Source organism: Falco naumanni, chromosome Z (assembly GCF_017639655.2).
Source record: "Falco naumanni isolate bFalNau1 chromosome Z, bFalNau1.pat, whole genome shotgun sequence".
In the NCBI taxonomy this organism is placed as follows: Eukaryota; Metazoa; Chordata; class Aves; order Falconiformes; family Falconidae; genus Falco; species Falco naumanni.
The window spans coordinates 75,201,048-75,228,428 of NC_054080.1; the positions used below are offsets into that span (position 1 = coordinate 75,201,048).

The 27,381-nt window shown below is 42.5% G+C and overlaps 1 protein-coding gene across 16 annotated transcripts in view; it reads right to left on the reverse strand.

Annotated features, from left to right (window-relative positions):
• The window catches only part of UNC13B (unc-13 homolog B), a 214,756-nt gene that overhangs the window by 27,171 nt on the left and 160,204 nt on the right, over positions 1–27,381 (reverse strand). For 9 of the 16 annotated variants that reach the window (XM_040579859.1, XM_040579862.1, XM_040579860.1 and 6 more), the window contains 9 exons: positions 25,245–25,334; positions 23,640–23,774; positions 22,696–22,829; positions 21,689–21,774; positions 14,669–14,795; positions 9,125–9,221; positions 8,178–8,321; positions 7,960–8,037; positions 6,860–6,937 (listed from right to left, as the gene is read on the reverse strand). In XM_040579859.1, the coding sequence (XP_040435793.1) occupies positions 6,860–6,937; positions 7,960–8,037; positions 8,178–8,321; positions 9,125–9,221; positions 14,669–14,795; positions 21,689–21,774; positions 22,696–22,829; positions 23,640–23,774; positions 25,245–25,334 (969 nt within the window). Of the gene's footprint in view, positions 1–6,231; positions 6,268–6,859; positions 6,938–7,959; positions 8,038–8,177; positions 8,322–9,124; positions 9,222–14,668; positions 14,796–17,436; positions 17,479–19,099; positions 19,136–21,688; positions 21,775–22,695; positions 22,830–23,639; positions 23,775–25,244; positions 25,335–27,381 lie in introns of all 16 variants that reach the window. The other 7 variants (XM_040579848.1, XM_040579847.1, XM_040579851.1 and 4 more) reach the window with 3 other exon arrangements.

Consider the following 27,381-nt stretch of genomic DNA (forward strand, 5'->3'; position numbering starts at 1 on the left):
GCAAGCTGAGAAATCATCAAGCACTGTGCATTACCTTGCGCTCACAGGTCATTTCACCCCTCCAAGTCTAGAAGGAGATCAGGCTTTTCAGACTAAATGTTATTTACTTGTGCATTTCTCCATGCATGGTCTTGAAAGATGCTATTTCACCTTCCATCCTTCTGTCAACTATTCAAACTGAAGATTGACCCAGCCACTGCTCTCAGAAGACTGGACCCCGGCTGTTTTGAAAATCTGGCCACAATATCATGTCAGGAACTGTTGTGCACTCATCACTTTTGGAAACCATCATCTTAGCTATGGGTACTAAGCACCAGTAGCTCTGATCTCACAGGGATCCAGACAGCTTTTTGTACATAACTTTCAGAGAAGGCTTCACAAAACAAACAAGAAAGTGCCCGGAGCACTACATGGATGCTGCTGACACCTTGGCACATTCTGTAAGAAAGTGCTTGCTCCATTATTACCAGTCCAAAGCTGCCTATTTTTACATTCAGCAGTGCCCTGTATTTCAGCTGTAGACATCCCTCCAGCCTCAAAAGAGCCACTTTCGAGAAACCTACCTGTATGTATACATAACAACACATGTTGAATGCTTTGAAATTACTGAAAAAGTAATTTATAAATCAGATTTTGCCTTTGTATGCAAGCAGGCAAGCTGCCTGTAAAACAAAAACCTTCAAGAAATCTCTGCATTTGGCATTCAGTGCTTCAGCCCTTACCTCTAAGGCAGAGCATCTATTTACAAATGTAATGAGCCAGATGCCAGTACAGTGGTTAAAAATCAGTTCGGAATTTTACGGTATACCCACTCATGGAGCTATACAGGATTTGAACATGACAGGAGTTCCCACTTACATGAAGCCCTCCTCATATTCTTCAGCATCTGTCAGAGAAAGCCATGTGCCTTAGGGGATTTGGAATCTGATCCATTCATTTTCCTGTCGTAAGCTGGCATGGAAAACTGACTCTATTAGGCATCTGAATGTGTGCTAATGAGACTCCTGGATCAGAGTTTTCAAAATAATTTAAAAAAAAAAAAACAACAAAAACCAAGCAAGTGATGATTACTTAAGCCTTATAACTTCAGGCATTGCTAACTCTGACTATTTTTCCTTTATTAAAGGGAATCTCTATTCCCATTACCTTTATAATTCCCTTGCTCTATGAAGGCAGAAGGAAGCTAACATCAGGCCAGTCGGCAGTCATACTAGCTAAGCTTGCACACAACAACACAAAACAGCATCTGTTGGTAGTGGTTCGTCTTGCCCCTGCATTAATTCTTCCCTTCTCCTACTGTGAAAAGGAGCAAAAAGTCACAAGCTGCCTGGTTTGCTATTTACTATTAATGGCACTGAACTGTCCTCTGATTTTGGCCATTTCTGGCAGGTTTGAGGCAGGACCAGTTCATGATTCATCAAATCGTTGCAAGTAACTGCTTTTCCAGTGGAATAACAGAGAGGGACTTGGCACAAGACACTATTCCTCACTTTTTATTTTACTTCTTTATAAGCTACCAGATGCATGGTCTAGAGGATGTTTGAGGTCAGTATCAACACCTTATTGCCCTGGTTCATGAATCATGCAATGAATTACTTGATTTACTGTGAGGTGAGATGGAGAGCCCACCAAGTGCCTCTAAGCTTCTCCTCGCTATTATACTTGTTGACTGCAAACTGATCTTGTGGGAGCAGAGGAAAGGCTGACTGCTAGCCCTGTACTGCAGGAAGAGAGAGCTAGAACAATGCTTTGCCAGGGGTATGAGCTCTGTTATCTGTGGCGAGGAACTCTCTCTCCTCCAAAACATCAACTCACAGCTCTCTGGGTGCAACTGGCAAGACCACCGCCCAGAGTTAATTTTGAGGTGCCCAGCCTCACCCTCAGAACGCCAAACCCTGGTGGTAAGCATTCTGACGCAGCATCCACCAAGACCTCTATCACCCTAGAAAGGCTGTTGTCTTCTGAGCAACCGCTACTATTGAACAAGGATTCCACATAGTACACTACTGACCATTAATGCTTAGGCATTGGCATGCTTTGGCTTGAAAGCAAATTTTGTGGAATAACCTGAGTGTGATTTAAGTCCACTAGGAAGGTGCTGGTAGGTGTGTACCACTGTTTACGTACATAAATTACATGTCAGTTACAGAGTCCCTGTAGCATGTAGTATAACAGCAAACTATTCTTTGCCCATATACTGGTAACAGTGCTCAAATGAAATAGCATACATTTTGCCGTTGCTGCTCAGCTAATGAATTCTAAGCGTATCAGCTACCGTTAATAGCAGGAAATGCTGCTTGGACTGCATGATAAATCTGGCTGTTAGAGTAAAGAAGAAAGCAGTGTCAGGCAGTTGGGTCACTGCCATATGCAGGCTTATGATCTCCATTCTGTGGGTGTATCGGAGATGATTCAGAGGAAGAAAGCTAATGAAAAGTTCTCTGTGCAAAACATGGGCCCATACCCACAGCAAGGTGGCTTCTGATCTTTGAGAAAGTGCTCCGATTCCAGTGGAAATAACGGCTGGCACAGGCATAGCTCTGTGGTTGAGTTTAAATATGCAGTACAGAAAACTGAAGTGCATGCAAAGAGGGAAGAGGGAACCCTATATATTTACATTTCAAGGAACAAAGCAGGGACCTGTTAATTTCCTGCAAAGATTTGGGACTTGGCACTTCAGGGAATGCAGGACTTGAAGTCTCATCCAGGCACATTCAGAGCTGGAACCTCAAGTTCTCTGCTAATCTGAATGGCAGCATTTACAGCCCAGTGCTATGAACTTCAGTTTAGGTTGATAACAGAACCCATATGAGTCTAAGAATTTACTGTGATAGGCTTCCACATTTTCCAAGAGATGTCATTAGTTCTTCTTTGGTTTCTACAAACACTGGTGAAGCACAAGTGACCAGAATTGGAAGGCTCCTCTGCAGCTGAAGAAACACAGCTCTTGCCTTCTAGAAGGCTGAAAATGTTAAACAACTCACATCTTAAAGCCAGAGAACCTGTGAAATCATCAGGTCTGATCTGACATTGCAGAAGCTAGAAAATTTTGCTCTGCTATCCTATTTTAGCTTCAGGGAAGTTACAAAGTTCATCTGGCTCTAGCTTGAAGCTGCTGGTTTTTATTCTGCCTCCCTCCACTAGCCCTGGCAGCTCCCTTCTGCAGAGGTGACTGTGAGGCAGGGAGCTCAGCAGATCCAACCTCCCTTTAGGGACTCACTTGCACTGAATTTTCATGCATCTCCCCACTTTGCTATAGGATTCAAGAGAAGGAACCTGGAGCACTGAATCCAAACAACAGCTGCCAGCTTCTCAAATACCAGGGTGGCCTTAACTATGGCCATGCGGGATGCTAAAGAGGAACAATCAGCAGATACCACACATCCTTTGAGAACATTGCTATCAAGTCTTGCTGTTTTCTAAGCTGTCCTGCAATTTATTATTCAGGTGGCTAACTTAGGATTTAAAATGTGGGCTAACACTGGCTAAGCATTAAGAGGAGAGTTTCCTGAAGCATTAGTTGTATGGATTAGCTTGAAACCAAAGGCATGAAAACTGTATGATGACAATCTGCTGCTACCCAGCAGCTAATTTTTTGGGTTCTCTAGGCAGTTCTTGTCTCTGATACCTCACATGCTTGACTTTGGGGAAAAAAGAAGGTGCAGAAACGTTTTAAACTAGTCTTCTGCAGCAAATCCAGGCTCCAGCAGTGGGCAATGCAGTACAGGACCTTTTGACTTCAGTGCCATGAGTTCCTAACTCATGAAAAGCAAAATAACAGACTGCAGAAAGCGATCTCTCTCAAGTGAAATGAGAAATGCTTACTCTGGTGTCAGGGACAACACACAGAGCAGGCTGAAGTCCGCAGGAAAATGGCAGAAGTGGGTTAGAAACTGCAGGTCACATTAGACTTTATTAGATAATGTATGAATAATTAAATAAATGGGGCCAAGTTCAGCCAAACACTAGCAATGATTCTATACAACCCACTTTAGCAGAGAGCTAAATTACAATCTTCATTCTGTGGGTGTATTGGAGATGATTCAGAGGAATCAAAGGTTTCAAAAGGTATTAGTGTACTCAATTTCCGTCCAGGACTCACCCCCTGACTCCACTGTTCATTATGCTTTTAACGCTACCTGCTACTCCATAAATGCTGCCTTTCCAAAACATGCTTCAGGAACATCTGAGAATGCTACTGAGCCACCGTGAAGCTGTTTTGATCCCAAGAGATCAACACAGTTCAGAAGGGAAGTAGAAGTATTAATTATAAATCCTAAAAATCATTTAAGATACTTCTTTCTGTGCGTATTTATGTATGTGTCTGTATAAATATATAGGCCTTGAGATCTCAAGCACAGACCCAAGAGAATCCCTCCACACAGAACTCTCTAAAGCTCGGCTGCTCTCATTGTTTCTGACTAGTAATGTTCACAGACCACATGATGCCAACACATTAAACCCAGAGATGCTGGGCAATTTTTGACCTGCTTTGTACCTTCTGAATACTACAGTTGGAAAAAGAGTAAGAGAACTTGGGCAAAGGTACAATTCCTCATTTGGGGGGGCAGGGAGAGGAAAGTAAAGGAAGGCGCTTTATCAAGGAGCCCAATCTCAAGAAATAGTACTGAGGAAGCACTTCTGTCCCACGCTATGCCATTAAACCTCACGGTGACTATGGGTAAGCCCTGTCCCTTGATTTCCCTTGCTGCAAAAGGCAGTAAGTGATACGGATTTCTGTAGCAGTGTGTTTTGGACCCATTCACATAGAGCACTAAGTAGCAGCAGTATTTCAAAGCTTTTCAGGGTTGTGCAGTGCCCCAGCTACAGCTGTAGCTAGAGATGGTTCTGCGAATGAGAAGCAGCTGAAGCCACAAACACATGTTAACTTAAACCAGTCCCCAAGGTCTGGCTTCACACGTGGTACACCTAATATACCTGCCACAGCAACAACGGAATATTTGGTACCTAGTTCTCTGCACCTCTGAGAACACAAAAAAGGTGAACAGTTCAAGACAACCAAGACATACCACTATGCTACTTTCTCACTCCCCCAAGGAAGTAAGAAGTTCCTTTTTGGGTAGAGCAGTCAGGACAATGCTTTGTGTGAGCTACTGTGTGATGTATAGATGAATGTAAATCAAATCTGTCACAGAAAGTAAGAACTGCCCTTCCTGAAGGAGAGGATAAAACCCATAGACGCATTTCCAGCAGCATGTCTGTCTACATGTTCTATATTTAAAGCTGTTGTCTCACCAGTTGTTAGTCACTAGTCAGGTTCAGTCTGCATCACAAAAAGGACTACTCAAACTAGGACAAGCCCTCATTTACTCTAGCAATACAGACGATCTAGCATGTTTCAAGTCAAGAAGCAAAGTACTACACAGTCACCCGGGGGAAATCCTGTGGGTAGCAATAATGCAGGCACCTAACACAACATGATTTATTCCTGGTGATCAGTGGCAGCCTAATGAAGTGGACAAAGCACATTCAAAAGAAAAAAAATAATCAGTTCCAAAACCCATCTTTCTAGCACATTTGCCACATTTCTTCCTGTCTGGGTTCCTACCCATTTTGATTCCACAGTACAAGAGAAATAGTGGATTCACTACTTCTGTTCTACCTTACCTAAACCTCCTGAGAAAGGTTTTGAAGGGCAGAATGCAGAGAAAAGATCTAGACTAGGACAAGCACCCAACAGTCTTAATAAATTATTTCTGCCACTGTTTAACACGTTATCAGGTGATATTTTCAATTTGAAATATAGGAAAACTCTAATCAATGGCCACCATTATATAACATAGTAGCAAATTTATTCCTTAAGGGAAGTACACATAGATTAAAACCTTATAAACCACTTCAAAAACATTTCATCGCAAGTTTATTTCTTCTTGAATAACGAGCATATAGCTACCACTGGTATTACAGCTGAGGGCATACAATGCTAGTTCTTGATGTAAGGCTCAGAAATTAGGATTGTTGAGATCACATGCAAAAGAATGACAGTATTTTTCCTTGCCTCATGGGGTGAATCTGCTTGTTGAGATTTTTGCCACTTCATAGAACTCTGCCACTGAGCACAAGAAATATCTGAAACAGCAATGCAGGCAAGAACTGAGCTGCCCATCAGCAAAGCTGACTTTCCTCTTAGCGTACAGGTCATAGCACAGGCTCTACCACAACACAACCACAGAAAATGCACTTAGGTTTTGAAAACATTTTTTTCCTAACATCAGCATCAGCAGCCTTTTCTTCATCTTCCTGAATCTTGAAAAGCAATGGGGAAAAAAGAGACAGAGAGAGAGAAAAAAAAAAAAAAAAAGGATATACAGATTATATGAGAACAGAAACAGCAATCTGGGGGAGGAAAACCTTATTTGTATAAAAATGGTCATCTCAGAACAAATGGACACTTCTGAGTATCCAACAATGCATGAGCACAGAACTCTTATTTGCATGTTTGCAATATATTAGACATTGGACATTTAGTGCCAAAGGTACTGTCTCACATTTATATGTCATGTAAAATGACTCGATGTCAACAGTTCTCAGAACTATCTGTCTGTCTTCAGACTTGTGAAACCACCAGCCATGCCCACATCTAGCCCACATGAGCACAGTATGTAACCTTTCCTTTCCTTCTCCATGCTGTTCTGTGCCTTAAAACATTCACTCCTGCATCTTATGACAAATCTAGCTGAAAAGTCTTCAGGCATGGCTATCCCTTCACAGTTATTATAGTCCCAGGTGTCACAGGGCTCTCCTTATGACTGCAGTCTTCCAGAATCAGTATGATGCAAATAACCTAGTAACAGTGCAGTAGGAGTGAGTAATAAACTCAGTCTCTTAGTGCTCTTACCTCTTTACCACCCATGGCTTCAAACATCTTCTCTAGCTGCACTCTCAGTTGTTGGATGTTATTCATCAGGATGCAGGGCTGAAGGGACAAAAGCAAGTGCCTGTCACCGCTCAGGATGCCAATACATTTTCGTCAGTGGTACAATCTGTGCCTCAATACCCCTCCCCAAGTAACAACACAACTAAAAGTCAAGTTGGAGGTATGGCATGCATACATTTCAGTACCCAAATGTAAGAAAGTAATTTTTTTTCTCCAGCATGAACTGGGATGACCAGTTCCAGAAAGCCCATATCAGGAGACCTCTGCTGTTGTATATGTTCCTCCTTGGTTTTATCACAGAGAACAAGCTGAAAAGGAATCGGTGTAAGGACAAGGTCCAACTCTCTGCAGCTCCTGCCATGTCCTGCAAGAATCCATGGCGTGTCACATTCAGTCTCGCCGTAACGTACTATCGTGAATGGTGTACGTCCCAGATCAGAAGGGGAACTGCTAGCCAGAGCTGCATTCAGAGATGCACCTGGGTCCTGCCAGGCCAAGGCTGAGAGCAACAGTCAAGGGCAGCCTGAGCAACAGATTCTTCCCTCTGCAGTTACATCTCCAGTACTGCTGTGGGAGACAGCAAAACCAGCATGGAACAGAACCAGGGTTCAAAAATGTAAGGCCTTGCTTTATTTAATACACAGAATTTTACTGAATTCAGGATTAAACAGCAAAATAATCAGATGGAGACAACAGTAAACCGAGAGTGTTGTGAAGTACCAGACCTACAGAGCGATCTGTGCCCATTTTTTGGTTTGTTTTTTTTGTGGTTTTTTTTTTTTTTTTTTCTCTAAGCACCTCTAAACCACCAGCCAGACAGGCAGAGTGGAAGTTAACTTCCAGGGGACCTGACAGCCTCCAAGCCCTGCAGATCATCTCCAGGACTTAGTTTTATTTCATGTCCAAGCCACAATTCAACCTGCAAAGGCACATGAATGGTGATGTGAAAACACTGAAAACATTTACGTCATCAACACAGTCAGGTGCAATGCGAGAAAGCTGGTTTCATCAGGACAATTATGCTATTCCTCAGGGCAGTGGAGAAGTTCAGCACAACTCACCAATTTCTCCTTGGAACAGTAGGACTGGAAACTGTTGGAAAGGATGTCAGCATACTGCATCAGAACTTTCCCAATAGTCTGCAAAGACAAGTTGTGAGCACTGTTACTTGCCCTCTATCACTGCAGAAAAAGTCCAGGAAATAAAATGAAAAAATATGATAATATTTTGTGTCCCACTAAGGGAAGATAAACAACTTGATGTTGAGGGAGAGTATTACCTTAGCAAACCTCCTGTTATAATGAGCAACAATAACAGGGTCTGGGCACTCCAGCTTCTTAATGATCTCAAAGCTCTGATTGAGCTGGGTGAAGACATCCACCACTGAGCAAGAGAACAGGGCATGCTCGGATGTTTGCTGGAACTAAAACAGAAGTACAAAAAGTCATTGTCGAATGGAAAGATCTGAAACACAACCATCTGATGGACTGTCTCCATCATCTGCTGTACTGGGGACAGGATAACTTCACCAAAACCTGCACTTTCCTTAGAATTAGCCAAAAACTCTCCAAAAGGCCCAGAAGAGCTAAACAGCCAATTCTTTTGGGTTATAAATTTACTGTCTTTCACCAAATATGACATGACAAGTATCAAGAAAATGTAGCATAATGCTGAGACCCTTAATGGAATACACAGCTTGCCTGACAGTTATTGCGGAAAGAAGGAGAGAATGAAAAGCTTTTTTTAGATTTTCTTAAAATTCAGATAGTAAAGAGAACACTTACATTAGCATTACAGACTACAGCGTCAACAGTTACTGAGCAAATGAGAAGGCTCTTGCTCTCCATCGGGAATACCCAGCAAATTAAGAGTAAGATGACTCTGTCAGTGGATTAAGGACACATTCTCACTGCACGATAAGTACATGCAAAGTGCCTTATATTTCAATTACCCCTCCCAGAGAGAGATGAGACAGCACCAAGCCACTGGCTGACAGATTAACAGCAGCAGAACAGGACAGACATAAATGAATGATATGCACCTTGCTATTAAACAGCTCTCTGTGACCTGTAGAGAAACGTCCTAAAATAAATGAGTTTCCCAGTAGTTTTTCAAGCAAAATGGGCTTCATCCTTCATTTATATAGCAGCAGAATTTACAGTGTTGTTTGGTTCTGGGCAGTGAAGGATGTGGCACCACATCTTCCACTCAGAGTGACCTACATACCCCATCTTTCTTATCTCTCTCCAGAGCACCGTGCAGGAATTCTAAGGAAACATCTTCATTTTCATCCAGCCACTGCATCACAAACTGCTCAAACCACCTGCAGGAGGGGCAGGAAAGACAGCAAGTTACAGCAAGAAACAGGGCACCCCAACCAGACTCAGATAGTGCTGCTGTTTCGGCAGGCCTTGTGAAGGCTTGCCACCGTTAGATGTCTGAATTGTTACCTGTGTGTGCAGCCAAACTTCCCCAAAATACTCCTACCTGTACACAAGCTACCAGTGAGCAGGGTCTGTATCGTTACTTGGGCTGGACCAGCAGAACACAGACTAGCCCATCCTCTGCAGACCATTTGTCCTGAGCTGGTTTTGTCCTTCTCCCCTGCCTTTCCTCTTCCCTGGCGCTCTTCCCCTTTTCCCCCCTTTAAGTACCACCTTCCCCATTCGCCCATGTGTCAGATAGGACACGGGAGACCACCAAACCCACAATCTCTGCACATGCAGAGAGACAGCACACTATCCTGCTGCCCATTTGGGTGCACCATCTTTCACGTCAGAGGTGCAAATGAGTATGAAGGGAGGAAAAGAAGCACCTGTTCTCCAGGGCCCTTCAGCCACTTTATCTGCAGATACAGACATACTTCTGGAGGGCCAGGAGGGAGAATCAAGGCTACAAGTTTTCTCCACTTCAATCCTACTCTCCCTTTCCCCAAGCCTTCTCTAGAAAACCCTCCTGTTTCTAAGGGCTGATTTCACTGTGAAGATGACCAAGTAAGATTAACTTCTGGTGATAGCACAGCATATCTGCTTGGGCTTGCAGGAAGCTGGCCAGCCCCGTAAGCAGCTCCTCATTGTTTTCTTTTAAAGAAGGACAAACTTAGTTCATGTTAAGCGGTGGACCAACAGCCTTGGAGCATAGTCAAGTCCCCAAAACAGGCAGGTCTTAGAAGCAGGATAGCAAAGTTTGTCTCTGTTCCTTCTCCTCACTTAGAAGGATAAGCTAAATAGTAGAGAAGAATCCAAGAAGATGCTGGAAGAGCCACTGCTGTACTTGGCACGGTCTTATATGAGATGGTGTCTGGAGCTCCCTCCTGCACTGAACAAAAGGCTTCTACACAACCCCACCTTGGCCAAACAGGCAAGGTGAGAAGCAATTTCAGTGATGGGATCTCACAGCTGGTCATCCCTCTGTTTGCTGCTCTGTGGGACACAATAACACAGTACAAAAGAGGAGGGGGGGGTATGTCTGTGTTTAAGCAACAGCATAGTGGTTACAGTTTTATTTTAAATGTCTGTCTAGAATTTGTGGAAGTGCCAACATACAGCAGCTGAAGCAAATCTTAATTTCAAATATTACTGAACAGTATTCAAAAATTAGGGGAAAGAAGTGTCCATGTGTGATTTCAGTCCATACAAAAGATTATTGTATGAGCTTCACAGAGTACAGCCTCCTCTGAACAGGCAGCTGTGTTCATAGAGATTGTGCTAATTATGGGCTGAGTTTGCAAAGAACATGAAAGCATGTGCCAGACAAGAGAGGGAGATCAAGAGCAAATTCACAGACAGCATACTAGATAGCCTTAAATACTCTCTACACTTTGAAATATAAAGTGCATCAATGCTAATATTGGAAATTGTAACTGACACAGTGTTAAATGCCAACAGAAACCTGTCTGTGCAGCCCTATTTAATATAGACAGTAACAGCGGAACATTGTCACAGGCATATGGACTTCCTGTATTCTGGAAAAAATCCTTCTGAATGGCACTTTAGGTTCCTAAAAGCCAGCATATTTTGGGGTCTGCTGCAAGTTTCATTTTGTTTTAAACTACAACAGCATATTTTAAGACAAGACCTCAATCCTTAGAACAGAACTCAGGCAGTTTACAAGGAAGCAACTACACATCTTCCACCTGCTTCACAGTTCCTAGGCTGCAAGGTGCTGACTGCTTCACACGTCATACGTCCGTGTACAGGGAGGATTACTTGTTTGTGCCAGAAGCCATAATTTTCACTAGGAGAAGTAGAGCAACTTCTTGATTATCACTCATCCTTACTTACTGCATCACACAGATAAGAAAAGGCCATTAACTGTTGAGAACAGTCATTGCCCATTTTTATAGCTACCATATGTTGACATACAAAATGAAGCGTATAGGTATTTTTTACTGTCTTACCAAATTGTCTAATCAAAGGTGGTAAGGAAAAAGGTACTGCTGTATGGCTTCTGGTGGTGTGTTTGCTCCCACTCCTATTAAACAAAGCATTATCTCCAGAAAGAGGTTTAATATGACTGTTTACATGCAGAGTTAATCACTTAGGTCAGGTCAGGAAATTCTGTGACTACATTTGCAAAGACAGCCTCAACGCTGTCTTTTATTGGCTGCCAGGAAAACACAACAGATATAAATCATCTATAAAACACTGCCAGTCCCTAGGCACATTCAGGACCAAAATGCGCTTTTAGCTGTAACACAAACCTGCAGTTATCTTAGGCCAAATACCCCTTTGACTATCAGGTCTTGCACTGCTGAGCAAGTGAGGGGGGACTCTGAGGACTATAAAGGCAATATATCTAAAACAATATTCAAAACTATTTAGCACAGAAGCTAATAAAAATAATCTGATTTCATGCAGAAATAGCTTCAAAATGTTAATATATGGCAAATACCTTCTTCCTTGCCTGCTTCAGTTATTGATCTAGAAGGAAACATCACGATGACTCATGCACCAGCACACAAGGCAGAAGCTTACAGTGCTGCTTCAGAGATACTCTGTGCTTGCAGGGGTCAGCACAGCCTGACTCGAGATGGCACAGCCAACCTCTCCAAACAAGGTTTGCACAGAATACGCCTCAGTCCTGCCTGCTGGGAAACCGCTGTGCTTTGTGCCTAAATGGAGGTTTACCTCTGTTGGTTGCACAACGGTAATGTAACGCAAAAGGCTGCAATTTCAGCTTGGCCATGATCCTGGCTCCTGCGGTCTCACAAATTTACAGGTGAATTAACCTTGTTCATTTGCTGTGTTGATGCATGTGGATACCCAGTGACCATCCTGTGGGCCTTGGCAAGCACAGAGGCATTAAGACAGGCAGGGTTTCAAAGAGCAAAAGAGCAAGTACTGTGTTCGATGAAGTGAGCGAGAAGAATAAGACAGGATTTCAAAGGCAGAAATGCCTTCCCCCACCAGAGAGGAGGTAGTCTCTAGTACAGTTACAATACTAGCTGCATGCTAATGTCAATATTAAAATAAAACACAGAACACTTATTTACACATCTTAAAAGCTACCGTTCTGTGGAAACTGACACTTTGCAGCTTTTAGCTGGCAGCTAGAAGTGAAGAGAGGAAGGTTTGAAGATCCACTCCCAGCTAGACTGCTACTTCAGCTTCAGAACTGCTGCCGACTTTCAGAAAACAAGTGGAGTATAAAAACTTCAGCTTCAATACTTTGGAGCCTTCACTTTATCCAATCATATCCCAAGGCTATCAGAAACATGGTTTCTTACAGTTTCAACATGAAAAGTGAGTTTATGGATAGCCTTGTCTGTTGGGTATACGGACAACTCAGCTGTTCTCTGGACAGCAGCAATTTCATTACATCTGATTTACTGATACGCAAACCTGACACATGGACTCAAAGCTTCAAGACTAAAAATACTTGTGGTGAAGCAAATCAAAGGACAAGAGCACATTGCTCTAATTGATAACAAGGGGATATTTTGTGACAGGTGAAGGTTGTGGTTGAAATAAACATCACCTGTGTCTGACAGTGTGGTTATTGTATTAAAGTACAAGAGTGAAGTAACAAAGCCAGTGGCTGCAATGTACAGGAGCACTGAAGCTCTACCGCAAAGGCCAGCAGAGCAGAACAGTCTGCAAAGGACAGCAGAATTAAACTGTGCATCATTATCCTGATTACACGGGAGAAAAAGAGAGATTAAGAGTATCTGATGGCTTGCCTGAGACTGCACTGACTCAGAGGCACAGCAAAGAGAACGGGGCTTCTGAGACTGTCACTCCAGCACCCTGTCCACTGAGTTAATGCCTCTCACCGACCTGACTTGTTAAGCAAGGCCCATAGCCCAAGCGGAACAATTGCATCAGCTGCCTCAAGTCTTATTAACATGCAGCTAGCACCAGGCCTGAGGGACTGTGTGCACCACAGGATGGGAAAAGAATTTGGAATGCCGAACTGGAAACAGTCCAAGCAAGATGTTATTTTCAAGAGGGGCTATGCACACTGCTGCATTTGGACAGCAGTGAACAGTATATACATGAACAGCTAGGTAAGGCGCTTAAGACGCTCTGTTGAGGATGCCTGGGGGCTGGCCTGGGGCCACTGGAAGCATCACTAGTCAACAACACCACTGAAGAGCAGCAAAAAAACCAACCAACCAAACAACCAAACAAAAAAAAAAAAAAAAGACCAACCAAAAAAACCCACCAAAACACAAAAGCTGCTATCAGCCCAGCATGTGAAAGCAGCAGCACTGCCTGCAAGGCAATGCAACACAAGGTCTATATGAAACATAACTATTGAAGTCTGGGCGTTGCATGTACAAACATAGTCCAGCTGGGGCGAGGTGAGTAAACTTCACTTACAGGGAAAGCTGGGAACAAACAGGAGCCAGCACAAGGCTGGGAAGTGACATGAGAAAAGCATTTTACTCCTGTAAAATAGGAACTATTTGTTCTCCATGCTCAGGCTGCTAGGACAGGATATAACAAGGCCAAACCAAAGTTAGAAAGATATGGAGGGGGAAAAAGGGGAGTGTGTTAAACGCCCAAAATTGAATGGAGAGGTAGCAGTGGAGCACAGGTAAAAAAGCTGCTTGAAGGAGATGTAGAGCAATCTTCACTGAAAGCTCTGAAAACCAGTTATACACTGCTCAGAAATAACACGCGTACTTTTGCCTTAGGCCAGGCATGGGACTCCAGTTAACTGTTCTCTCCAGGTTGCTCAGACAACTTTTTGGGCTCACAAACCTTCTTCAGGTCTGAAATCTACTGCTACTCTTTTAAAAAAAGTTGAACAGAAGTTGTGAACAATTGCTTAGCTTTTAGGAGCGACAGCTTATCTAATGTTTTCAATTAAACCACCTAGTCTTACTAAAAAACATTATCTTTACTTAAAAATCCTATTGTGTGTATACATATGACATTCATACACACACATATAGACATACATACAGTATATACAGATAAAGCTGTATCTGTTAACAAAAGAATGTAAACATACATCCAGAAGTCTGTGGTTCAAGAACCGACCAAAGCCCCCACTGCAGGCACAAAGTGGCTTAAAAACTGTCCATGCCATTGCTAAAGGATTTTGAGATCCTAGGAGATACTGTACAATAAGGGATTGAATTGTGTCAGGGACAGTGGCACAGAAGACCAGAGGGGTCAAACATGCATGTAAACACAGAAAATCGGGGGTGAAGAAGTGGTGTATCATGAAGGCAGTCACAGGAGAACCAAGTGACTACTCTCAAGGTAACACAAGGAGACAGATAGTGGGGATTTACTGCAGGAGACGCAGCACACTCACGCTGGATATTCAGGCACTTTTCCCTTGAAGGCAGGCAGATCATGAACATATTCATTGTACAGCCACTTCACTTTGAAGTGTAAATTCATATAGTCTGCACTTTTACACAGTCTGTGTTTCTCATGCTCTGTAAAGAAGGAAAAAAAAAGCAGTTAGGTCTGAATTTACCACTATCACTACATCAGGAACAGGTGAGTCTTACAAAGCATGTCCATAGTATGTAATGGTTTTGAGGATGAAGCACCTATAAAGCCACAAAATCTTCACAACACAGGATTTTGGCAGCAGGCAGGGGTTCTTGGTGGTTATTATTGGAGCTATGGAATTTATTTCTGTAGCTTCAATTAATACTTCCATTTGTTAAAGACTTTCTGTTGTCAAAGCACTAAAAATAGAGCAATCTCTTATGGCCTTTCCATTTAATACATGACAGTCCAGATCTGATCTTTGCAGGGGGAAAAAAATATCAAGGAGAGTGAATCTGTTCATTCTCTGGTGTAAACAAAGGCAATACCAACATGTTAGGCTACATCCCCTAAGAGACAAGAGTAGAAAGCATCAAGTTCTTTAGAGTTTGACAGTGTGAGTCACAGGCAAGTTCAAATGAGCTATACAGAAGCAATTTATTACACTTCTCTTCCAGAACTGTGTTCTTATTTGTATTGCCTTCCTGAGCACAGTTCACTGAAGCAACCCATGGATATCTCTACCTGCTGCTGAGCCTCTCACTCCTGCCAGGTTTTGTTATGTTTTTGTTCCCAGGCTATGTCAGGACAATGCAGTTACTCCCTGTATAACACACATACCCCCACAACACAACCCTTCCCACACACCTATGCTGCTAACGTTATGCATACTCATACCTACGTTCCTGCAAAGATCATCTCCCTACACCACTGCTCCCCTTTCTCTCGCACAAGAAACGTATACTCCATGTCTTTGCTTTCAAGGCCCTTCACAGCCTAAGTCCACACTACTGTCTTTCATCAGTTGACTCCCACCTCTGGGTCGCCCACAACTCCTGCTTTTAACCTACTTAAGTTCTCCCAAAACCATCTCAACACTTTCTTCCAAGCCACACCTTGTGCGTACACAGGCAGCTCTTTCTGCTGCACTGCTTTTCTTCAAAATCCTCCTTGAAAAGAATAAAATTCCTTTTTCATGATGCTGACTAAGCAGCTGGCTTTTGCTTCCACTGCGATCCTGAATTACCAGAATTCTGCACCACTGCGATCCTGAATTACCAGAATTCTGCACCACTGCTCCCTAGTGTTGCCCGTACACACTCATCTCTTTCTTCTGCCAAGCCTCAACAGCATGAATACCCTTTGTGCCAGGCTTCCTTGTCCATTCAAGCACCATAGCAAGCTGCTAGTCCATGACTACAATGTCTAAAACATACATTATTTTAACTTAAGACTCAGGGCTTTTTTTTTCCCCAAAATGTGACTTCAGACTCGCCTTCCTACCTTTTGTGTGGTTATCTCATTACTGATGTAACTTTCCAAAGGCATCACTGCTAACATGTAGACGGGATCCATCTATGTTGGAAAGTGGAAGTATTTCTCTTAACTCTGAATGGTTTTAGTCTAGGACTTCAGTGCAGGTATCAAGTAGCTGGGTAGAAATATGTGTACACAAGCAATAACTGCTACAGGTATTAATCATCAGAAGATAGGTGTTAATGATGTAAAAAGGCCCCAGCTTTCTAATCAGTTACCTGATAGACAAGCTTATCTTACAATATCACAATCTATTTTCATGTAAATGTGAATTCTTGCAACTATTCCAAAACATTAAGATATTTCCACATCTCTCTTGAAGCTTGATGCAAAAGAAGAAAGGCCAGGTAAGTTATGAATTATCCCACTGAAAACACAAAAACCAAGGAACTTTTCATGCATAATTATTCCATAAGCCTTGTCAACTCCCAAGCAGTGGAACAGTGACTTATTTGCAAACCTCTGTAAGGATGTAATACAGATTTCCTTCTAATTCACGTGTAGCAGTCAACAGAGGTACAATCTCTAAAGAAAAAAAATTAAAGAAACCCAACCTTTGTTTCAAAGAAATTAGAATGCCCAGTATCTGAGAGACATAGTACTCAGGGGTGATGGTTCAATGGACAAATTACTCTACATATGCTACTTCACATGTACTATGATCCATTACTCTCCACACTGAATTTGCTTGTACCGAAGCCAAGCAAAGTTCATTCCTGTTTGCACACCAATAAATCTAGTACCTTTCTTGAGCACTAAGGAAGTACAAGTATAGTCAGTGTCTGAACTGCTGGCCTCCCTTGAGAACAACTGCAGAAGAAAGTGCAAAGCTCTCTCTGCAGATCTAAAATGGGAAACAAACACAGTAATAGTGGCGCCTGCTTAGCTCCCTGTGAGAGTGAGGAAATCAATGGACAATTATAACTTCATTAACTCTGACACGCACTGTCACCCAGGTGCTGCTCCTGCATGGGGAAAGCGCTGTTCCTGCAGAGGGAAGGTTTGACTCGGAGGTAGAAAGGACTCAAATCAGATTTATATCCTCAAAATTAAGTAGTGCACTAAAAGCAAGTAATTCAAGCCTTTTCCTGTTTTTTAGGACATTTGAAACACTACTAAGTTGCAGAAGAGGAAGATGCACAGCAGCCACAGAAGCATAAGCCCAGGGACTGCTACTAGGACTACCTAGCCATCTAAGCAGTAAAGAAGCTGGACACCAAGGGGATAAAACTACAGGAAGGTAAAAAAGAGGAAGAGAGGTCTTACCACCATAAAAGAGAACTTTACGTATGCGAAAGAAAGGTGGGGCTTGTGACAGAGAAAAGACAGAGAAAAGTGAACTATAACAGCTCAAACATGCTGGAGGATAAAAAATAAGCCAACAAAGCCCCAAAAACCCCTCATCTCCAGCAGCCCACCTGCCTTCCCCACCTTCAATGGGCCCCGCACAGTTTGGATCAGCTGCTTTCTTTCTAAATGGAAATGTTTAAGAGCACTTTAAGGTGGCATGGAAACACATCAGCCAGAGGTATACTTTGAAAACCCATTTTAGAAAAAGTAAAGTGAACAGGAGCCATCAGTCATATCATGTTTTTGTTCTGCTTTATAACTTGCTGGCTTTTAAGAGCTTAGCAGCAACAAGAGTGGAAGAGTGCACAGATATTTCGCAGCAACTGCTGAGCTTTATCCTGAAAAGACCACAGACTTCTGTAGGTCTCTCACATTTCCTCAGCAGTTTTCATCTGCGGTCTCCTCCAGAGAAGAGCTTTTAGGGTCACCAAGGCCATATTATTAAGGCATTAATAGGGAACTGCTTCCTAGCAGCACACTTTCTAGCGCCATGTCCAGTTCTGTTTTTCAGGCAGAGACCACGACTTACATCACATCCTTAATCTGTGGATTTTCCTCTTGATTATCAGCCTGCCTTCTATAGATTAATTTCTGGCAAATAATGCTGAATTTTCTGTCCTGGCAGCTGTGTCTCCTTAGGGGAGACAAAGGCGTAAGACAGGTCTGCAGTGCACTTGCCTTCCAGCAGTCGAACACACTGTTGCTGTGGCTATTGCTACCAGTTGCTGAACACATTTTAAATAGAAAATAGGTGTTTCACTTTTATGACTTGAACATTTTACACTTTAGCAAGCTAACTCTTCAGAAAGTGCCCAAAAGACACATACTGAAGCATCCGCAGGCTAGCAAGACTGCTGGTTCTGAAGCCCCTAACCACTGTGTTCCGGGTGTAAATTAGGATTTATACATTGCCCTGCACAGGCTGCATGGTTCACATGGGGGTGAGCTCCAGCTGGGAGAGGCATGGCTAGCTTCTGCCCACCGGGAAAAAGGAAAACAACTCACTCAGCCAGGCACTGCTCTCCAGCTCAGAGAAGCCTGAGCCTCCCAGCCGTCTTCAACACTGCATACTGGAGAGCAATGTGGGAGCATTTCACACAACCAGGCCCACACTCTCTACACCAAAGTCACTGCACGGCCTTTAGGCTACAATAAAAAGTACTGCCACTGCCGGAGATCCTCAAGCGTCACCCCAGCCAGGAGGGAAGGAATAGAGCCACACATGAACTGGAGCTCCAACCTCAGCAGTTATTCCTTATCAGACTTCATCTATACCTTAATGCCTGGGACCCAGCAAAGGGGCTATCACCCAGAACTGCTCAGCATATCAGGGACCGTCAAAAAAACAACTGGAGTGACTAGTCAGAACAGGAGTCCCCTTACAGCACATATCCTCCATTTCTACAGCAGCAGCATAGTCTTCCAAGTCGTCTTTGCAGATCTGCTCATCACTGGCATAAATCTACAGGACACTAAAGCTAGTATTAGCAACTACATCCAAAGTGCTAAAACTATGGGTAACAGAAGAAAGTCTTCATCTACTCACAACTATAAACTCCACCAAGACGCATCAACTTACCACTTGGTGAGGTGAATGAGCTCATGTTATCTAGAACTTAGGAAGAGAACATAAAGGAAAACACCATAAAGAAAATTAGAAGCAAGTGTTATACTCTGGGTTCACGTGCACGTATCTCCACAAAACAGATCAGCTTTTGCTACAGAGAGCTCCTGATGCATACAGATCTTGGAGCACACAAGAAATGTACCCAGGGGTTACTCCACAAACTGGCAAAGTCAGGAATACAAAATGCCTGGTGTAGTTAAACTGGCAGAGAAATTAGCAACTCAAGCTGAAAAATGCCAGAGCCAAGAGCTGAGGACCTCAAATCTAATCATCATCCTTCACATCACTTAATCTGTTTCTTTAATCCTTCCTTTCTCCCTCATTTTAAAGAAAATAATGCAGCAAGTTAATCCAATCATACATATATTTAAAATACAAGTAGTAAGGCCTGTAATTAAATTATTGTAGAGCTTGTTCTAAAGGTTATCTTCAGAAGTTTCTGGAGAGCAAAGCAGTGAGGAATCGCACTTGCCTCAAATAGAATTCTGCCCCCTGAGGATTTCTTGAATATATATATTTGGAAAAGACACACACCAACACAGACTCAATCTTTGTTCAATCCTCCTGCAGGACTTGCACAGCTAGAGTACAAATACATGTACTATGCAGTTTTTCAGCTCTTGTTCAAAACACAAACTGTTCCCTGTCCATCAGCTGCCTTTGTGTCAACTTTTCTCACCAAGAAATAATTTCAAGAGGGATACTCCTTCAGCAAGTATTTGCTATGCACTGTTGAACTCACAGGTAGAAACATTATGCTAGTCCTTGTCTTAAGAAGCTCTCAGTTGACCAGAAGGATATCAGGGAAAGCTAAAATAAGCCCAGATTCACCAGGGAGGACAGAGTCAAAGGGGACATGGTATGAGATGTGAACAGCAAAAACCTGGGAGGCAGAGTTAACCTGGGAACTGGCAATCAAATAGAGCCATTTAAAAGGAAAAAAAAAAAATCATTCAAAGTCACGTCTCCTTTGACAGTCAAATTCACACACACAATCAGTAACCTTTTTGCAGCTGCATTTTGGATGCAACAGGGAAAGGGAATCTTAGGAAAGTCAGCAACTAGATTTGGAGAGACCCAGTTCTCATGGCAGCTGATAAAGGAGGAAGATAGGGCACTTTTAACAGTATCAGAAGAGCAAACTGCATAATAAACGCCTGAGGGAAAAATAACGACAAAATGGAAAGAGGAGCCAAAATGGTTTGCAGAAGCAAAGAGTTTCTAGGGAAAGTGAACATGAAATTATCACAGTTGCCTTATTTCTTAATGCATGAGCAAGTAGTGACAGTCACTATGAGACTCGTCAACATCGTAGGTCTTAGTCCTTCTTCCCAGTGTCTAGTCTTACATCAACATAACTTCACAAGACAAAGGCACTGTGGGTTACAAGCATATATAAAAAGTTCTTAACACAGAAGTGAGAAAATTTCATTCAGGCCTGCAGCCTACTGAATTCAAGCCTAGAGCTGGCAAAGGGTGTCCCCCCACAGCACAGTCTCCTATCCTTGTGGCACTGACAGAGACTGAAAAACAGACAGAGTTCATCTTCTTCACTTACAGAGCAACCCCACAGACTGTTCCCAAAGAACAAAATCCAGGAAACTCGTTACTGGCAGCAGTTTTTTTTCTAGCAGTCTGAAGGAAGAGTCTAATACGTTGTCACTCCTCGAACTGAGCTTAGATCAAGCTGGGGACAAAAGGATTTAGCCTAATTTTGCAAATCACCAAAAGCAGTAACTTGACTTGCGTTTGGAACATGAATACAGCTAGCATGCTGTAGGCAGCACTGGCACTTCTGATTTATCACATAATCATGAAGCCCGATGTTGCAAAACATTGGGAAAACAACTGCTACTGCAGCTGCAGAGCTGGTGGGAGCTGGATGCTCTCTGAACCTTGGTAAGATGATGATTACATTGTGCAAATGAATTTATAGGACTAAAACCAAGTTTAGAATTAACTATAAGAAGAGTAATGCAAGCAGCAGAACTCCTTCCCAGGCATTTGCTGGGCTCTGCATGCCTGACTCATTATCAGAAACAGTAAAATTTATCTTTTACTAGGAGTCTGGTGGAATTATGCAAAGATTAATTCAAAATGAAGATGTCTGCTGCAGGATTTGTTCTAACAGCATGTTTCTGCCAAAGGCTTAGACCATTTACGCTGTATCATCCAGGGAACTACAGCCATGGCACAACCCAGAGTCCACCTACATCTCCAGCTCTTTCTACCATTGTGCATTGCAGAAAGAATCTGCTGCTGATCTAAGCCATTGTATCCTCAGGCCAAAGCAAACTTCTGAATTTAAACCAGCTGGGATGACAATAAATGGTTTGCAACACAGCCTGACAGACAGGTCTAGAGCTCATGCAGATGTCAGCTTCAGTCCTCACCCATAAAGCAGCTGTCCACAAACAAGCCACTAGAAATCCCTGCTCCAAACAGTGGTGCTACTAATGTGCTTAAGCCTCATTTAGAACAAATGGACGGAGAATAAGAATCAGCAACAAGTCAGCTGGCAGCAGTAAGGAACTCTCTTACCTTCCATGGCATATTTCATATCCTGGGCGAAAAGACTCCACATCACTTCTGCACTGATCTTCCCAACAGCGAGCTCCTGAGGAAACCTGAGGGGACATTTTGGAAAGGTTTTGGCATGTATCAGAGCAAAGGGCTCTTCTTTATTCAGCTCTGAGTTAAATCACAAGCTGAAAAGCTCAACATTACAGATGCTTCCTTCACCCTAGATAAATGATCAGGTGGAAGTTGGAAGACTGGACTCTGTGGCATAGACTAAATAAGCTGAAAACACACTGCTGTTGGGACTGGTTTTACCTCAAAAAGCCAAGCCCTGGATGCCTCTCCTAGAAGAGATCCATACAGTAATTCTGGGAACATGATCTCAATGCCTTTGCACCTTTTCTAGTTAAGTTAAGTCAGTTAAGAGGCTGACAGGTGAACAGTAATCAGGTGTCCCTGCCATGTCACATCAATGATCACTAGGGCATCGTACACAGGTCTTTGTGTATAATACGTTGTCCGATGTCTCCCCCTTTTCTGCCCTGTGGGACTGGAGGAGTATCCACCGGTTTAACAGACAGTGTTCAGGTTCCTTTCCAATGCTGTGTCAACCCCACCCAATGCAATCTCCCACTGCTGCACAGAACACCACGTTCCTAAATCACAGTGTAAGGTGTTGTCACCATGGCACCACTGTGTGCATTAATGTGCATCCCAGAACTGAGCAACATCAGAAAAAACCAAAAGAACATCTCACCCCATTTTCAGGTGCCTCCCTGAGTTCAGGATTGTAATAATCAGGGTGTTTGTGCTCGAACGCCATCGTAACTGAACCTTTTGAAACTCTTCCATCCCAATCAAAAAGAGTTATTTATATAGAATAGAGACAGATAAGACAGAAAGACAGACAGACAAGATAAGTACTTCTATAAATACACAAGTGACAGAAGAGAAAGAAAGCAGTTTAACAAATAAAGCAGAGCACACAGAGACTAGCACTAGCCATATAGGACATGGAAGATTCTTACTGATTCAGGACTGGGGTATAAGAATTCTTGTCCTCTTCTATGATGGAAACTATCAGAGTGATGAGTTTGGGCCAGAAATCCAGGTTCCTGATGCTGGGGCCCTGTTCCTCAGGAGGAAGGTCCTGATTTTTGTTCTGGAAAGGAAGCCGTTGGAAAACCAGTGTAAATTTAAAGGTGAAAGAAAAAGCTGGCAAATATAGATCACCGTACAAACTCCAAACACTAATTATCTGCAGACTCTTAATTATCTGAAGAGCTTATAATATTAATGTCTCCTGGCCACTTGCATGATCTAACGCAAAACCGGTAATGTGCCAAACCATGGTGTTTTACTGGTGGCCTCAGACCCAAATAATCCCTGTTTCATCATTTACAATGCCAAGAGTAGGTCAGGCTCCAGGAGACCTGCTGAGACATCATTTGCTCTAAGCTTGTTCCAAATACTTGCTTTTTACGCACTGGGTTGACGACTATATTCACATTGACAGGGGGTGCGTGCATTACTGCAGCGTGGCCAGTAGAGCCCTCACAGATTTGAAAACGGTTTGCGTCTAGAGGTACCTCTTAAACCCGGTGTGGGACGCTGGGTGCTGGAAAACTGCTTGAGGTTTATCTGTGCTAAAGACAGTTTTCCTAATAAGTCTACATTTGCTCTAATTGACTTTTGCTCAGTCAAAGCTGCATCAAACCTTCCCTTCACAAATTAGTGCTCATGAACTAGAACAGCTGAGGCTGGCAAAAGGAATCATAATTAGTTAGTATAAAACAATTATCATCCTCCACTTACTAATTAGTGTTCATTAACTGATTACAAGTTTTGTGAATTCAGAAGATAACAAGTGACATAATTCTGTTTTTGTTGGCTTTATATAGCGTTTAGTGTTCTTGTTATTATCTTAAGAAAATCAGAAACTTGGATTTCTGCCCGCTTATCAGCTACTCACAGGATCTGTTTGGTACTCGCGACTGTACAGCTCGTGACAGTTGTTGAAAATGTACTCATAGGTGGAGTTGAGGCAAGCTTTTACACAGTCCTTCACTACCTGGCTGGCTCGGGGGGGACTCTGCAGCTCTTGGACCTGGCAAGGAGACAACAGAGTCAAATAAAGCACCGTTCATTAATCAGACAGGGAAGGAACGAGGCACCAGTCTGGGAACTACTGATTCATCAGGACTTGGTGGGTCTGCTTTCAGTGACTTGTGCTATCAGTGACCTGAAACCATGAATGGGTCGCTCTCCCCAGGCATGAAACAGCAGTGACAACACTTACGTCCCTGCAGGGTCATTTGGAGCGTAAAAGAGATTCTGAAGTGCTGAGGAAGATTCTTCAGAGTAAAAAAATCACGTGGCTTGGTATGTGTATAATCTGAGCCAAGCACATGCAATTTCTGCTAAATTTATAGGGTTTTGCTACAAAGCCAGAAAGAAATCTTTTCTGACACTGGAAGAACATGCAACGAACTAGTGGAGCACATTACATCTGATCTGTGAAGTCTTGCTGAAGACCACTTGCATGCCTTTAATTACAAAAACTTTCTGAACATCTTTCATCACAAGCTTTATTGAATTTTAAAGCACACCAGAGTGCTTAGGGACATGTCAAACAATATGCCTTCTCCTCTTGCAGCAACTGCTCTTTTCATTATTACATTGCTTTAGAAAAACACCGCAGAGTTACTTCAAACTAAACAGATACGCAGGCATCACCCTGCAAATAAAACTATAACCTGAGACAATTTTGATAGTGTCACTGCCTCCAAATTTTTCAGAATATTTCTATATAAAGCAAACTTTCAATACAGACATACTATCTGAATGAAGAATTTAGAAATACATTTTTAAAACATCATTTACCCTAGGGTTTAAGAGTAAAATTTTAAGCACTTCCTGAGACAGCTCATATTAAAGATTTGTTTTGGTTTCGGTAAGATAGCTCTTACTATGTAATATGTGCAACACATGCAACAAAATATACAATATTCTTCAAAAGTTCTAGAAATGAAAAAGTAGGCATTACAATTAATGTCTTTACACATTGCTAGAACAATAAACTTAAGTACAGAACCAGCACATTAGCATTCATAGCAACTGTCTTGGATCTCTACTGAGAGATACTATCCCATTTCAGTATCTTATCTTCCAAGAAATACATTTAAATCTATTTATTAGATAAAAGATGGTGAAGAAATGGTAGTGACTGACAAATGTTATAGACAGTTTTATAGGAAAGGCTTCCTAATGCTATTTAAAAAAGTAAATCGGACAATTTTCTTTCTTTGTGGGCTTGGTTTTTTTTTTAATTATTATTTTGTGCCATATTTATCACTGAAGAACCCCAGGGGAAAAAACAACTTTCATCTTCATGATGCAAAATACAGTGAAGTAAAGATAAAATTTGGGTGTTTATTACATGGTCAGCACATGATCTCCCTTCTTCTGAAGTATCTAAAGCACAATGACATGAAACAATGGTTTGAAAACAGGAAACCAACCCCTGGGACCCCTGGGGCAAAGGCCCCTCCATTCCCATTCCCACCCATAACACTACCTTCATCCTGAAAAAAGTGATGCTGGTCAGCAAATCCACTGTAGACTTCAGGTCCTGCAGACGTTCGCGGCTGCTGGCTGGGAAGTTATTCTGTCGACAAAAAAGGGAAATCCTGTTGGAAAGCACAGCCAGATCTATGCAAGGCTTTAAGCATGAGCTAAATAAGGAAAGTGTCTTGGAAACACTTCCTGCTTGACAAGCTTGTACGGCTCAAAACAATGCTCAATAAAAAAGGCCTTTTTGCTGTAGGAGTTTATCTGCTTGCTTAATTAAATAGCGTCTCATGTGAATATACAGTCTGTGGATGCCAGGAGAGTGGCAGCCCTCGGTGGCAGATCTCTCCTTGGCTGTAGGAGCAGCAGGCAGGGAGCAACAGCCCTGCCACCAGCAGCCCTGGCCTCTTGCTTGAGGTTGCTTGTGCAGGTCCTTTCCTTTCTGCACTCACCAGATGGGCTTTGGCTTCTCTTCTGAGACACCAAGAGGTGTGGTATATTAGCATCCTATCCAGAGAAATAAACTGGACTGAGAAGGGGAAACGAGCATTGTTCTGTATAAGAAGTCATTGTAACCACTCAGTCGGCTGGAAGATCCAGTTTGCCAAGCTAAGCACGTACCCTTTGGTGCCTCCTTCGCTCTAATCCGTTTATTTTACACACTTTGCCCACTGCCCCACTGTCTGTAGCCATAGCTTCCTCTTCCCCTCTCTGGGTTCCACTGAAATCACAAGTTTCATTATCCCTTCCAGATATGATACATACATGTGCATGTGTGTAGGTACATACATATATGCATGTAAATGTATATGCTGAATTCAACAAGCTTTGCTTCTTGCAGGACACTGTTCCCTTTCTGACCTCAGGCACTGTGCCCTTTCCTATATTCCCACTCTTTCCTTCCTGCATCCTTCAACAACATTCACGTTCCTCAGTATGTTCTTACATTCAACTGATGTGACTGGTTTTGCTGTGAGTAAAATAGCAAAGACAACCTTCACTTGGACACTATCCTCATATTTGCACATTCAAAAATTATTAGAGACCACGGTAAAAAGGACAGAGGGTAACAAGCTTTCATTTATTAATGAGGACTTGCAGAAAAATATGCTGTCTCTTGACAGCAATTGAGTATTGCTGCAGTTCAGCTAACTGCTGCAAGCAATTTAACGCTCTTTACAGCCATTTGTAGATGCTTATTCCTAGATTCCTTTTAGAGTTAAGTTATCCACACACAGACTCTGGCATGCAGGGTATTTCCAAAATCAAAGACTTCCGTGGGTCAAGATTTAAACACAATCCATTGGACAAATGTTAGGGACTGAATGCGTGTTCTTCATTAGGAACAACAATCAGGAAAAGATAACATTATCTATATTGAAATTCAATCTCCTCTATGTTTATGTCAGCTAGTGAACAACGAACAAGAAGGACAACTGGCATGCATACAGAGTAACTGCACTTGCTTACAAAACGCTTTTCAGAAACAAGCATTGGAGCTACTCGATAGGGCTCCACCTCTCCCTCCTGACCTGCCACCCTGCCCTGGAAGGAACACACATTGGTTTGACACTTTTTCACAAAACCACGCTGCTGGTTATTAGTTGTTTTAAGTGCTTACAGACATCTTGATTAAACTGGGGGGAGAAGGAGGCTTAATCTGGATAATTTAAGTTGTAAACTGCCACCTCCTGTCTTGAAAGCTCAAAACTAAAACCTTTTTCTTCCAGAACTTAACGTGCCCTCCAGGGGTCCTAAAATTACTGCGAGCTCCTAAATAGCTTCAGCCATTTCTCTAAATATACTACCAATTAAATAACATCTGAATTATTTAAACAACACAAATCTTTCCCGGTCCTTGACTTAAGACCTCACTTCTTGTCCATGGTTTAGTGCATTAGCCACCAGGAAGCAGCTTTTATTGAAGACCAAGCAAACAAAAAAGGCATCAATGCTACAGTTTCCTACTGCCATGTGTCAGTAATTTTCCCTCCACTACCCAGTGAATCAGTGCTTTCTTTAGAACTTCTCTTACTAGTAGTGTAGCTTTACAGTAGCTCACTACACAACATTCCTTTAATCTTCTTTTGCACCTTGCCCCTTGTCCTTTTTGTTTATCTTCCTAATGCACTTCTCTTAGTCCA